The 14,620-nt window shown below is 41.1% G+C and overlaps 1 protein-coding gene across 3 annotated transcripts in view; it reads left to right on the top strand.

Annotated features, from left to right (window-relative positions):
* The window catches only part of EP300 (EP300 lysine acetyltransferase), a 132,863-nt gene that overhangs the window by 56,385 nt on the left and 61,858 nt on the right, over positions 1-14,620 (top strand). For all 3 annotated transcript variants that reach the window (XM_077830522.1, XM_077830530.1, XM_077830540.1), the window contains exons 4-6: positions 661-922; positions 2,628-2,741; positions 4,054-4,290. In XM_077830522.1, the coding sequence (XP_077686648.1) occupies positions 661-922; positions 2,628-2,741; positions 4,054-4,290 (613 nt within the window). The remainder of the gene's footprint in view (positions 1-660; positions 923-2,627; positions 2,742-4,053; positions 4,291-14,620) is intronic.

Here is a 14,620-nt window from a genome sequence, read left to right on the forward strand (position 1 = left end):
CACAGTCTAGGCTAATTATACTGTGCACTACCTGGAAGTTTGTGTGGCATCTCTGGTAGAGAATAGGTAGAACCTTTGTGTTCTGTATGCCTGCATGAAAACTTTGTGACTAGGCAACTTCCCAACCATCTCCTCTTCAGTTCGACTCTGTTGCTTTCAAAGGTGGAGGACTTTTTTTGTTAGCAGCTCTTTAAATAATTGTACGAGTGCTACAGGATTTCTCTCTGTTAGATTTATTTTACATTTAAACAGCTTCACCCACAGCTCTTTCTGATGTTTTAAAAATGAAGTTTAGATCTAGTCATATTTAATGAGACTTTAAGTAGTGTGCCTCACAAGTCAATCTGAAAGTGTGTGTGAATTGAAGTGGCCTTAAGAAAATCATATAGATAAGGTAGAAAAAAAGGAAAGGGGGATGGGGAGGAGGAAAGAGGCTGAAAGTACTGTTGTCAGCAACGAGTTTCAATACCAGTGTGCAACAGTGTTAATAAATATTTAATTCTGGTAATCATTGGTTAAAGGTAGGTGGAAGGTATAGTTCTCAATGCAAAATTGTATTCATGATGTGATTTTGTGTATAATCTAGCTAATCAGTGAATTGACCCTTTTTAAAAAGGGACTTGATTTTAATTTGTGTGTGTCTCTGTCACTTCCCTCAAGGGCCAGCAGCAGGCTACTCAAGTTCAGCAAGCTGGGATGGTGCCAGCTGCTCCCCAGGGAATGGGGTCAGGTGCACCTACAGCAGACCCAGAAAAACGCAAACTCATTCAGCAGCAGCTCGTTCTCCTCTTACATGCTCACAAGTGCCAGCGGCGGGAACAGGCAAATGGTGAGGTGCGACAATGCAACCTCCCTCATTGCCGTACCATGAAGAATGTCCTCAACCACATGACACACTGCCAGGCTGGCAAATCCTGCCAGGGTAAGTAGAGAGTGAGCATGTGAGTGTGCTTACAAGAATAAATATAGGATTGGACAGGACTCCATGAAGGAGACGATGTAGAATTTTTCTCACTTATAGACACTGGGGAATTTTTAGCTTATAAGAGGGTTTTGACAGCAGGATGCTTCCATGATCACATCTGCATGCTAAGAAAAGAAAGGGTTAAGCATCTTTTGTGATGCAGAGGCATAGCCATTCAAGTTTTGTCCCCATTCTGAAATACAATAAAACCTACCAAGAGTGATCACTTGTGAGAGTTAGCAAAAGTAGTTGTTTGTTGGAGGTCTCTTTTCAAAGGTTTGCACACCAGAGAGCAGTGGTGTTCTATGGCCTCTGCAAGTAGTCTTGCAGTGACAAGTGGTCTCCCTTCAGAGATGGTCTCTAAGACAGGCTTTACTGTAACTGTTAACAATGGCCCACAGCCATTTGACCTCTGGCTGTGATATTGTCAGATCTCACATGGTAAAGGGTCAGCTTTGACAGTACTTAGTTTGGAAACTGCCAAGGGAGTGCTGCAGTAGCTGGTGTTGGGGGTTCAGAGGGGAGAGTGCTATATTTTGAGTCATTAAGCATCCAGTGCCTCATATGCGTGTTTGGAGACTGTGGTGCTGGAAATGTACCGTATTTAGGATGACTAATAAAAATTGAGGTCCTGACCACTTCTTTTATTAAAAGACTTCCAATGGTAGTTTCCTAGAGAGTAAAGGTAAACATAAGCCATCAAGGAATACACTTTTTTTATATGCCCTTTTTGGCTGTGGAGCGGTTGTCCTTCATGTTGTAGTTAAAAATGGGTCAAAATGGAACCCATGTTTTGTGCATACCTTGTAGTCTTGTTTTAACTTACTTACAGTTCTACACAGTTCAGTTTAAGTTCGGCAGTAAGGCTTAGGTAAACACCCTTGAATTTTTTTTCTCACTGAAAGTATGAAAGAATTAACACCTAGGAAAGTGGATGTTTTGGGATTTGTTTAATATTGAAGCCTCTTGTCTCTGGTCTGTACTGACCTGGGAGAAAGTTGAAACAATGACAGTTGTTGCAGATTTCTGGCTATTCATTGGCTTTTGTACAATTAGTTGATGGAAAAGAAACAGGATGAAACAGTCTGTAGTGGCTAGTGGGCAACTGCACACTCTTCTGACACTTGTACATCATTTGGGGTTGTTGACAAGGACAGCAAGCAAACACGAAAAATCCCCTCTGCCCCCAAAACTGATTCCTTCAGGTGAGGCATGGGACAGTTTGGCTAAGAGCACTGGGTATGGATGGGTGCGTGTGTGTGTGTAAGCATGCTTCGATTTCCGATTTTTATTCTGAAAACTCTCACCTGCACTAAATTCAAATTTAAAAGCAGAAATGAGAAAGGAGAGCAGAATGGCATATATAAACCTAATGGAAAGGACCTTAACTTTTGTTTAGCAACAAAACTGAACTGTAAGACCTCTTTATTTTCTGCAAAGAAAACACTCTAAATCCTGTCCTGGTAAGAGGTTAGACCAGATACCTTAATAAATCTCTGCCATCTCTGATTAAGATATTTTGTGCTGTTGTCCTTCATAGAGCCATGACTTGATGGTCCTGTGTGCGCGTGCACATGTGAATGGGCATGAGAGAGAAGCATGTGGAGAAATGAAAATGTAAAATTATCTTTTTAAAATTTTTTGTTCCTCTTCCCTTTCCTAGTGGCACACTGCGCATCTTCACGACAAATCATCTCACACTGGAAGAACTGTACAAGACATGACTGTCCTGTGTGTTTGCCTCTCAAAAATGCTGGGGACAAAAGAAACCAACAGTGTAAGCCTCATGCAATTCAAGCCTTTGCATACTAGATTAATCATAAAAGGTCATGTTTAGTGTTAGATCTGTGTTATTGTAAGCCCCTAAGAGTATGGATCAGAGTAGAGCTGCCGTGTCATCCAGGAACTAACATGTGAGGATAAGGATTTTCATGTTGCTTTGGAAGAATATCCCCTCTTTCTCTAGCTAGTACCCAATATAATGTTGAGAACCCCCCTTAGATAGCTTAATTTAGCCCTTTTTAGCTGGAGAGAGGAGGCCAGCATGATGCTGGGGCAGCCCACGGGCTGGTAGTTCTGAGAGAAGAAATGTTGGGCATGTCCATTTTCATCCTTGTCAGAACTGTGAAAGTGGGGTTTGCACACTAAAGATTAAAAAGTGGTGTGTTCTAAGAACTTTTGCCTGCTCAGTTCAATATGAAAGTATTAAATGATATTACAGTGTTATACTTATGCCAGGTTATATACTACTTGAATTCAAAGTCTAGTTTTGGAATTCTTAAAATTTCTGGTTTATAAATGCCCTGATAACAGAACACCGTATGTGTAATTAGAGCAAAAGATTTGTAGGGTTTACCACATACTCTTCTGACCTTCAGCTAAGGTTGAATGAAAGTAACTTCTGCTTCTCACCTGACCAGCCCCTCTTCTTCCCGTTCTAAGCGGACACTTTTCTGCCATGTGAAGAATATTCTACATAAATTCATCTCTTTTTACCCTGGCAGCTTCTGCATTATGTCCCAGCATGCTCCCCCATCCTTCTCCTGATGTTACTTGCCCAAAATTTTTCTTGCTGTCTGACTCTCCTTTGTTGTTCCTGTCTAAATATCCCAATGCTTCTGTTTCCCAGTATTCCCTCCAGGAAAAAAACCCAAACCATTCTCCTTGCTACTTTGTGCTTTTCTCACAACTGGTCCTCTAGGCTGTTTACCTCTGTTCCGAAACTTTGTATCGAGAGAGAGAGAAATAAAGAACTCCATGAGCAATCTGAAGGACTCTGCTCCTTGGGCCTTTAACATCTGATTATGTGCTGTTTGAGCTTTAAACTGGTTAAAGCAAACTGACATGTCCAGTACATTTAATATTAGTGTAAATTTACTGTTCCCAGTTCATAGTGAAAGTAGTACATTGTGGTAGGGTAAAATTCCTCAAACTTCGCATTGTGGACTCTCTTGACCAGGGTGCTCATGTAACTGCTCTTGTAAGGGTATATTTTGGTCATACCAACAATTGAAATTTTGTGCATTTTTACCTTTTTCTTTGGTCTCAGTTTCTGACATTTTTGTTGATATGGTATCTGTCTTTTCCAGCATTACTGGGGGGAGCTGCCGCAGGACTTGCAAATACTGGCTCTGTAGGGGTAGGGCAACAGACTACGTCCTCTATAAACACTACCAGTCAGATTGACCCTAGCTCCATTGAGAGGGCCTATGCAGCCCTTGGACTGACCTATCAAGGGAACCAGATGCAGACGCAATCCCAGGCTCAAGTGAAGAATCAGCAGCAAGGGCAGTCACCCCAGGGTCTGCGCCCTATGAACCCCATGAGTAAGTTGACACTCAAGTATTAAAATACAAACTGTATGCAGCTATCTTCTGTGCTTTGTCTAATGCATGCTTCATGATACGAAAATGCTTCAAGATTTCCTTAAGTATTTTTGTTTCAGAACTGCTTTGTGTATATTCACACCTTGCACAATACTGGAATGCAGGTATGACTTCATGATCAGATGCAGATTGAAGCATTTTACAGCATTGTCATTTGTTTTGTAGTGTTTAAAAATTTGAAAGAGCTAAATAGGGAATTGCTGTCCTCAACTCATTGTTTAGATGCTTAGAATCGTTCTCTGTCCCTACGTTGCTTATTTTAGAACCACCAAAGAGTACTTAGAGATCTTACCTTGTATCTGAGCTACCCAGGGAGTCAAACTGGAACCGGAGAACCAGTTTGAACCAGAATTTTTACTTGAACCAGAACCAAACCTGAACCAGAATTTTGTCCTACCTCCTGACCTGAAACTGAACTGGAAAAAAAAATTGGGGTTACTGCTTAAAATAAAGTTTCAGCAATTTTAAGCTCAGTATTTTAAAATACTGCTGTGATCTTATTTTCATTATAAAACAAGACAAAATAACATAAGCGCGTGATTGCTATGAGAAAGGAATGGTAATAGGAAGAGACCAGCCCGGGAGAAGGCAAGCAGGGGGCCCCAGAGTGAGATGAGCTTTCTCCTGAGACTCCCCTCTGGGAAGAGAAGAGGTGGAATGTTCCCTTGTCCCAGAAGTTAACCGTAACTCTTCAAGCCCAGGGGAAAAGGTAATGGCTCCCCAACTCTTCTCCCTCTTAGGCCTCCTGCCACTCCTGTCCAACGCCTGGGGCTCCTCCTTCCAGTTGCCCCAAACTCGAGTGCTTTCATGTAGAACTTTAAAAAAAATACATAGCTGTGTATCTTTAAAACACTTCAGAATAAAACCTTTTAAATGTGATACACTGAGATGATGAGATTCTCATGTGGCCCTGTAGCAGTCCATACACATTCATGCTTGCAGTAGGTGCAAGTACACAAAAGTAAAATATTTGCTTCATACCACTCCAGTGTGACTCTTCTTCGCAAATAAAGATGGTGCATTTGAGTAACCTCATTTAACAAAACAAAATGTAATGCAAATTAAGACAGTTAAATGGATGCTTTGAGATTAGCATAGCCATTCTTTGGTTGTCTTTACCCAGGTGAAAAGCCCAGAATAAGCAGAATTTTATTGTTTTCTGTGAAGTAACCTATGTGGTGCATTTAAGGTTCAATTGATGGATATCAAGGTCTTCCCAACCCACTCTGATTGATCTGGCTTTCCTCGTATCTCTAGACTATTTTCTGGAGAATATTTTTCTGTTCTTTAGTCATAGGAGAAATGTGTGCTAGAGCTAAACCCTATTTCCGAGGACAGTTGCTCTCTGAAGTTTCTGGAGAGCCTTTTGAGATTCATGTTCTTTATTATTATTATTATTGGATTAGTGGAGAGAAATTAGACTGCAATCCCTCAGGGTGTGGCTCCTTTTCTCCTCAGATTATTTTCATTTTAGCCAATCTGTGCTATTCTCATTTCTGAATACAAAGACTGTAGATAACACCAAAGGACACAGTTCTGCCCTGGATTACTGTTGATTTTTCTCAACCTTGGTCTGCTCTTATTCTCATGCTTGGCCTTGCTATTGATATACAATATAGCTTCATCAGAACAAACCTTTTTTTTCTTTCTCATGCTTGTTTCTATAAATGCAAAATGCCGTTGTAGTTTGCAGATGGCTGAAGGATACTTTACTTGACTTTGAAGGTAGCCTGCAAGAGTGTGTCCCCCCCCCCCCTTTTTTTTTTTCCCTGTTTTGGCATTTTTGCTGGGAGAATCAAGCCTGAATGATTAGTCTTATGTTATCCTACAAGAAACTGAAACCTGACCAGTTAAGAGAGGAAGAGATTTTTAGCCAGACGACAAAACTCATCATTTTATAATACCTGTTTGACTCAGATTCCCATCAGACTTTTGGAAGGAAAGCTCCTTGTGAAAGTTTTGAGTACCACAACCCATTTAGATGAGAGCTGTGACTTTCTTCAGTTCTCCGATTCTTTCTAAAAGGGAAAAAAAAAATCCTCCAACAAACCAAAATTTTTTGAAGTAAAACCACCAACCATAAAGCCTTAAACTTTCAAACCATTGTACATCATGAAGATGAAACTCCTCTCTTTCCCTCCTCCACTAGTATCTTTAATACTTGTGAATGATTGTTGCTGTTTAGATATTCTGCCACAGTCTGTAAAGAATAGCATTTATGAAGACTAGCCAGTTTGGAGCTGATCAAGAGGGGGGGAGTAATTCTTGTCTAGATTGTGCTTGATGTGTAAAATGGTAAACTTCTGAAAATCTCCTTTCTTGGTGGTGTCAAGAAGTACAATTTCAAAGGTTTTCTCAAGAATTTGGCCAATTGAATCATCTTCAAACGAGTTGTCATTGATTTGTTCACCCATGTCCCTCTCAAGCACACACAAATTTGTAGGAATACACCATTCATGGTGGTAATATCATTTTTAAAGAGCCAGCACTATGATGGGAGTCTGATTAGACTTGGGACTCCAACTTTATGTAGTCCTATTGTGAATGTCACCCTTCTTTAGATACTGATTAGCTTCTCAAATCAGGGATTGTCAGTTCCTGGTATTCTTTCCTCTCCCAGTCATAATTTATGAGCAGCCGACATGCCTTCTGAATAGCTTTGCAAGTTAACATGGATTCTTTACTGACTTAGCCACTCACTGAGGTAAATACTGATGTTCATGCAGATTTGTCAGATAAGTTTGACCTCACCTCAAATGCTGTGCTCAGTTTTGTCAGAAATAGAATGGGTCTGTGAAAGGCTAACAAATTCAGGCCTTGGCATGAAGGATGGCAGATGAGGAATTGAGAAGTTTAACACTTGCTTTTTACTTGGAGAGGGTAAGAGAAATGATGGCAGTAAATAAAAATAGACTGACTACAGAAGACCCAGTGAGCACTCCTGTTAACCAAATGTCTTTCTGTTTTGTTATGGGTAAAGGGTGAAGTTAAAGGCAGCAGCGACAGTAAAACCAAGAGAAATTTTCATTGTGTGAAGAGACTTCTGTGGGTCAAAGACATAGCACAGGAATAACTTAACAGTGAAAGATAAAGCTGCCAGGGCTGGGAATCTTTGAAACTTCCTTAAATCAGCAGGATCAGTGATGATTCTCTTTTATTGCCGGCTTCCTCACTTCCTTGATTTTCCCCACATAATCCCATACGTGGAACACTCTAGAGAAGAATATTGAGACAGATAGCATAGTAAGATTCAAAATAGCATTACACAAGTGATTAAGACTAGTATCTGCAACTAAACATTAGAAAAATTACAACCTTCAGGCTTCAGAGCTGATCACCACCTGAGATTAGAAAGAAATGTCCTTCTTCCATGCTGTAGTATTCCACTATTACAGAAACTTTTAACTGATCAGAAAAGGAGGAACCCTTCCTCTGACAGCACTAGCTCTTGTCAAACAGTGTACCAGTGTAGATGGACCATGGCTTTCTTTGGTATGGCAGTTTGTATCTTGTAACTCTCTCCTGTCTTAGATCTGCCATTATCACCAGAGTGAATGTCCATGGAATTGTAGCTTATCTGAATGGCAGAACTTAGTCCTGGACTATGATACACAATACACTTTATAAATTAGTGGAGGGAGTGTGGCTAAAGTAGCAAACAAGATGGTGGTTAACTCCAGCTCTCTGCAATAAAGGGGAGGGGAAACGAAAACAATTTAAGAAGATAAAAAGAACCAAGCCAGTCTGAATCAAAAGATCTGTGCCCTAAATGTGAATAACCATCCGTGGAGATAGTTTTGGAAAGAGAAAAAGAAGGGTGAAGAGAGCTGGCCAGATCCCAGTCCCAGAGAGCAGCTTCTGGGGGAGAAAATTCAGCAAAAGTATCCAGTGCCATCAGCCTGCAGAACTTTAAAAAAAAAAAAAAAAGCTGTGGCTGGGGGAGGAAGTATGGCAGTGGTAGCCACAGGTAGGTAGTGTAGAAGTGTGTGGTGACAACCATCTTGGGGGAGAGGCACAATAGGCAAGGAGGAAAGATGATCTAGATGTCTGGGAAGGGAAAGGAATCTTCCAATACAAAGATTTGTCCCCCCAGAATGAAGACATGTCCATGAAAGAGTAACTCCACTTCGAGCAAACAGACTGTGGAGGTGGGTAGCGAAGCCCCAGTCACAAAGGGTGACCTGAAGGACCTGCTGTTAGAAATCAAAAGATGAATAAGGAGGTGAGGGAAGAGTTCCATGCTTTCATTAGATATTAAAAAATGAAATGAGATTAATGGAAAAATATCAGATGTGGAAGCAGGATTAAATGAGCAATTGGACAGCACTATTAATCTCTGTGAAAGAATTGGAATTGAACAGAGAAAAAGAAATAGAATTAAAGCTAGAGGACATGGAAAGTAGAGAACACAGGAATAACATAAGGATTTAAAGGTATTCTGGACACATTGGATGATATTTTCCATGACCTATTAAAACTGGGCAATAAGAATTACATTCATATTGAGAGGGCTCACAGATCCCTTTCCCCAGGCTTCCCGCAGGCTCCAGACCAAGAGATGCAATTGTCTGTCTACACTACTATCAAGACAAGGATACAATACTGAGAGCAATGAGGGAGGGAGCTGAACCACTGATGATTCTTAACCAGCCCATACAGATTTTCCCAGATCTGGCAATCTCAGCCCTTAGAAAGTAAAGAGAACTATACCATGTGACCACAATTCTTAGAAAGAACAATATAAGATACACTTGGGGATTCCATTTAGACTGTTCCTTAAATGGAAGGATAGATGTATGTATGTCTGTCTCAGATCAGAAAGTGGGGGAAGAGGTACTTACGGACATGGGAATAGGCAAATCAGATCAAGAACAATCTGAATGGGATCAAAGGCATTAGTGCCACAAATCACCAAGAAATCACTAAAACAAGGAGGAGTCCGGTGGCACCTTAAAGACTAACCAATTTGTTTGGGCATAAGCTTTCTTGGGTAAAAACCCACTTCTTCAGATGCATGGAGTGAAAATTACAGATGTGGGCATTATATACTGACACATGAAGAGAAGGGAGTTACCTCACAAGTGGAGAAACAGTGTTGACAGGGCCAATTTGATCAGGGTAGAATAAATGAGCTGAAGGGTAAGGTTAACATAAACACCTCCCTCCTATCCCCCCAGCAGAGAACTGAAATGGCCACAGGGTCGAGGCAAATATGGGGGAATTCATAGGAAGGGAGGAGAGAAAGAAAAGAGGGATTAGAGAACAGAAGCAGGTGTTAATTATGTTTTAATAGAAAAGATTATATTAAAAAGTTGGGTCTCAGAATTAAAATTATGGTAAATCTGACTGTAGATATTATTCTGTTACTCATGGATCTTATTCCAGGATTAATATGACTTTTTTGCTTCTAGGACTTTGCTAATTTAGTCAAAAAAACTAATTTGAGATTTATAACTTGGTCTGATTGTGCACCTAGCTGCATGTACTAGATTATGAGATTGGGACTCAGTGGAAAAATGAAAGGCCTAGATGTTAAATAGAGCTTTATTGTGTGACCCTTCCCCCACCCCCATAGAATTCAAGACCTGGAAGAAAATTTTCAAGAATATACAGAATAAAAAAGGGATAATTGAAAATGTTGTCTTGAGTGCTGGAAAGTCAGTAATGAGGGGTATCCTTATAAATAGAGAATCCTACCTCAACAAGAGGAGAGCTCTTGAAGAGTTTGGTTAAAGAAGGTTGACCTAAATCTATATGATCTAAAAGTGTAGAAGAATATAATTAAGGTAAGAGGGAAGATTAACCCGTTACAGATAGATAAGGCTGAGCAAACACTTAGATATATTAAATAAAAATATTATGAAAAGGGCAATAAAGCTGATAGGCTTTTAGCCAGAAAGTAAAAAAAGAAACAGGATAAATCGGCCATCCCTCTGATGAGAAATAAAAAGGGAGACTTAGAAATTGGCATCAAATAGATCTCTGAAACATTTATTAACTTTTCCATCTTTGTATGCTTCAGAATCTCCAAATCCTGAACTTTTAAACAGGCATTTGAGGAGTGTGAAGCTACCTTGGCTTTCAGAGGATGATATGGCCATTCTTGGTAAGCTAATTGCTGCAGAGGATGTTGAAGTTGTAATTAAGAATTCAAAATCCAGTAAAGCTCCAGGTCTTGATGGGTTTCCTGTGGAGTATTAGAGCACTAAAGCCTACTGTCACTGAATTGATTAATGGTACAGTAAAACCTCAAGAGTTACAAACACCTCAAGAATGGAGGTTGTTCATAACTGAGCAAAACGTTATGGTTATTCTTTCAAAAGTTTAGAACTGAACATTGACTTTATATAGCTTTGAAACTTTACTACACAGAAGAAAAATGCTGCTTTCCTGTTATTTTTTTTAGTAGATGAACACAGTTCTGTACTGTATTTGCGATTTTTTTGGGGGGGGGAGGGGGTGTCTCTCTGATACTGCCTGATTTTGTACTTCTGGTTCCAACTGAGGTGTGGTCAGTACGTAACTCTGGTGTTCGTAACGCTGAAGTTCTGCTGTATATTGCAGGGGAGCAAGACACCAGATTCATGGAAAGAGGCAAAAATTGTGGTCATTCCTAAAGAAGGAAAAGATCTTGCCAATTGTGCATCATATATACCTATTGCTTAAATTTAATGTGGATGCTAAAATTTGACCAGATGTGTTCATCCTGACTAGTCTGGTTTGTTGCTGGCAGGCATTTATATAAGAACTCTAAATTTGATCATGTTAATTCTAACAATTCCTCCACAAAAGAAAAAGGGTGAGTTCTAAAGTTCTTGATAAGCCTACCAAGTGGGGTGGGCTAGCTTTCCCTAATTTGGCTTATTATGAATCATAATTAAAATGTGATCAAGTGGGTTAACAATAGACCATCCAAACACTTTAAAACTTGAACAAGACTGGACCCCACTTACAGCTATAGTAACTTTTAGGTTTAAAAAAAAGGTTACTAATCTTCTGTAACTGTTCTTTGCCACACTCTCAGTTCCTTCTTGCTGGCTAACTCTGATAGCGGGGTAGGAGGGAGGGTTTTGGAATGGACATGAGCAATACATCTTGAAGAACAACAGTTATGGAAGATTAGTAACTATTTTTTCTTCGAGTGCTTACTCATATCCATTCCAATGTAGGTGATTCCCAAACAAGTGTAGGAACAGGGGTTCGGAGTTGATTGACAAGCAGACTGTAGCACTGCTCTGCCAAAGAAAGCATCCTCTCTGGCCTGCTTAGTGATGACATAGTGAGATGCAAAAGTGTGGACCAAAGACCACATTGCTGCTCTACAGAGGTTCTGGATGGGAACCTGTGCCACAAATGCAGCTGAAGATGCCTGTACCTTTGTGGAATGTGCCGTTAGGTCCAGAGCCAGGACTTTTGCCAGGTCATAGCATGTGCGGATACAGGAGGTGATCCACCATAACATTATCTGGGCGGAGACTGGGGAGCCTTACATCCTGCCTGCAGTTGCCACGAGCAGTTGAGTAGTTTTCCTTTCTATGAATAAGATCAATGCCTGGATTTCCAGGTTCTGAGATACATAAAGAGCTCCTAAGGAGGGTGACTTATAATCCTCCTGCAGGGGTGCAACATCAGTCTCCATGACCGCCTTATCTAGGGAAAAGGAGGAGGATGCTTGGACAGGCACCAACCCCTACTCTTTGTCCTCAGCTCCAGCCGAATCCCATGGTGCCATCTCCCGACATACAGCACCGGCCTCTGTACTGGAGCCTGGATCGTGCTCTGGTGGTGGTGGCAGTCTGGGCTCTGAAGCCACTGAATATGATCTCCTGGAATGGGACCGTTGTTGCACTGGAAATGCCCAGAGGTTCCAAAAAGGTCACTATATGGGGAACTGCCACTGTCCTGACGGCACCCTTTGACTTGGGTCAATGGCGGGATAGTGCCTAGACTGGAATTGCTGGCTCCGCCGTGAGACATAGGACTCTGCTTAAGAGTCCATCTCCAAGGATCACTCTAGAGACTGGGGTAGAGCAGTGCCAACCAGCGCTGGTGAGCGGTGCTGGGAGGGTGGGGCCTGGGTTGTGCCATCATGGCTGGTTTCCCCTTTGAAACTATCTGTGGCCTCAAGCCTGCAGAAGTCCTTCATGTCAGTGCCGCCATTGACAGTTCCCACAGAGCCAGGAACGTTGGTACTGACAGCACAAGTAAGTCCCTTGCTGCTGTGAAGGCCTCTGGCATCGACAACACTGGCTGGGTTTTGGACCTCTGACCTGTCTCATGTTGATGAGTCTATCAGTGCTAGATTCAACGGCTCTCATTCTGGGACCAGAGTCAATGGCACAGCATGGGTTGTCGGCATCTCAGGGTGGCCCAACCCAGGTCTCACCCTGGCAGTGTTCCCTTGTCCTGCTGATCTCCGTGTTGGAGATCAGCCCATTTGTCTATCTTCCTTTGTTTCTTCATAGGCACTGGCGAGGGTGAACAACGCCTAGTGTCTCGCCGGTGCATCTTTCTTTGGCACTGGAGATATTTGATAGTGCCATGGTTCCTTAGACGCAGTTGTAGCATCTTGCATTGGTGCTGGCGACTGGAAACTGTGCTGGGTGTCTCAAAGTGAGGCTGGGGCACTTCTTACTGAGGCCGAAGTACTCGGTGCCAAGTCCCAGTGGCCTGGCTCTTATGGAGGTCAGAGCGCTGCCTCGATGAGAATATTGTGAAATCTAGCATCTCTATCCTTCTTGCTGTGGGCTTAAATTCTCTACAGAGTTTAGAGAAAGTCCACTGAGGAGTACTTGCAGAAGCAGGAATGAAACTACCGTTACAGGTGGTAAGAAGGAACTGAGGGGGTGGTGAGTTGGCAGAGCCCTTTATACCGGTGCTATGAGAGCACAACTTCAGGCGGAATCAGAGCCAACCCAACAGATACCACTGAGTGAAAAACTTTTCTGGTGACCGTGCTCGGGGCAAGTACACACCTACATTGGAATGGACATAAGCACTCAAAGAATAACAAAATTTAGGTCACCAAAAATAAAAAAAATCACCCTTTCATCCAGACCACCTTAGCTTTGGATAATTTTTTTAAGCACCTGTTATCAAAGCCTTTTCCTTAGCTACTTTCACTAGTAATCATGAATTTATCCCTAGGAAATATCGAAGTGACTATTCATTGTGGGTAAGAGCTGAGATTACTCAATTTGGACAGCTGTTCCTAGGTCCTGATTTGAAATCATACCAAGAGATACGTAATAATGTAAATAATATGTAGATCCCATATTTCAGTATTTACAAATCAAACATTTTATTGTGAACTCTGGATACAAGATTGCTCTATCTAGACCTTTTAACCACATTTTGAGGAGCTGACCCAGGAGCAAGTGTGAACAAAAAGTTCAGTTTCTAAGATATGTACAATTTTGATTGAAAAAGATGTTGATAGGAAAACAACCCAGATGACAAGACAGGAGAGGGATTTGGGCAAAGAAATTGATCTAGGTGAGTGGATCTTCATATGGAAGAGGTGATGTACATCTTCAATTTGTGTAGCTCCCAAAGAAAATTTTTATAAATTACTGTATAGATAACATTTGACTCCGGTTAAGATCCATCATATTTTTTGCTACCAGGAATGTACTCTGTTGGAGGGATTGTGGGGAAAGGGGAACATATTTCATATGTGGTGTTGTGTCCAGGAATTGGATGGTTTGGGGAGGAAATTATTCAAGTTTTGTCTTATAACAAAATGCCAGTTTCCCTGAGATCCCTTAACCTAAATACTTTATATTCCAGTCAAGGATCTCCATTTTAAAAACAGAATGGCAAATATATTTTTTGTTAGCAACAAGACTTTTTGTATTGCATATTGGGAAAATAGGACTTCTTTAGAGTTGTGGTACAGAAAAGCCTGGACAGTGCTTGTAATGAAAAGCTTTCACATCAAGTATATACAGAAGAGGAGATATCTATGTAGAAATTTGGTTACCCTTTTTTAGCATACTCTGAGGAAGAGGCTCCCCAACCAGCAAGCTGGAATCTTTAGCCAGGTTTTTTGACTATTAAACTTATCCTGAAATAAGTACTGTATGATGTAGTATGTTAACATTTTGTTGTAACTTTGCCTTAGTAGAGTTTTTAAAAATAGAGTGGAAAAGGAGTATAGAAGAATTTGTTATACAGATATCCTGAGGAAAGGAATTTCCCTCAGTTAGTCTCCATTTTAAACTGCACATCCTCCCTGAAAAGTCACTCTTGACATGGTGAACTGACTGAT

The sequence above is a fragment of the Eretmochelys imbricata genome, chromosome 1 (genome assembly GCF_965152235.1).
Source record: "Eretmochelys imbricata isolate rEreImb1 chromosome 1, rEreImb1.hap1, whole genome shotgun sequence".
NCBI lineage: Eukaryota > Metazoa > Chordata > Testudines > Cheloniidae > Eretmochelys > Eretmochelys imbricata.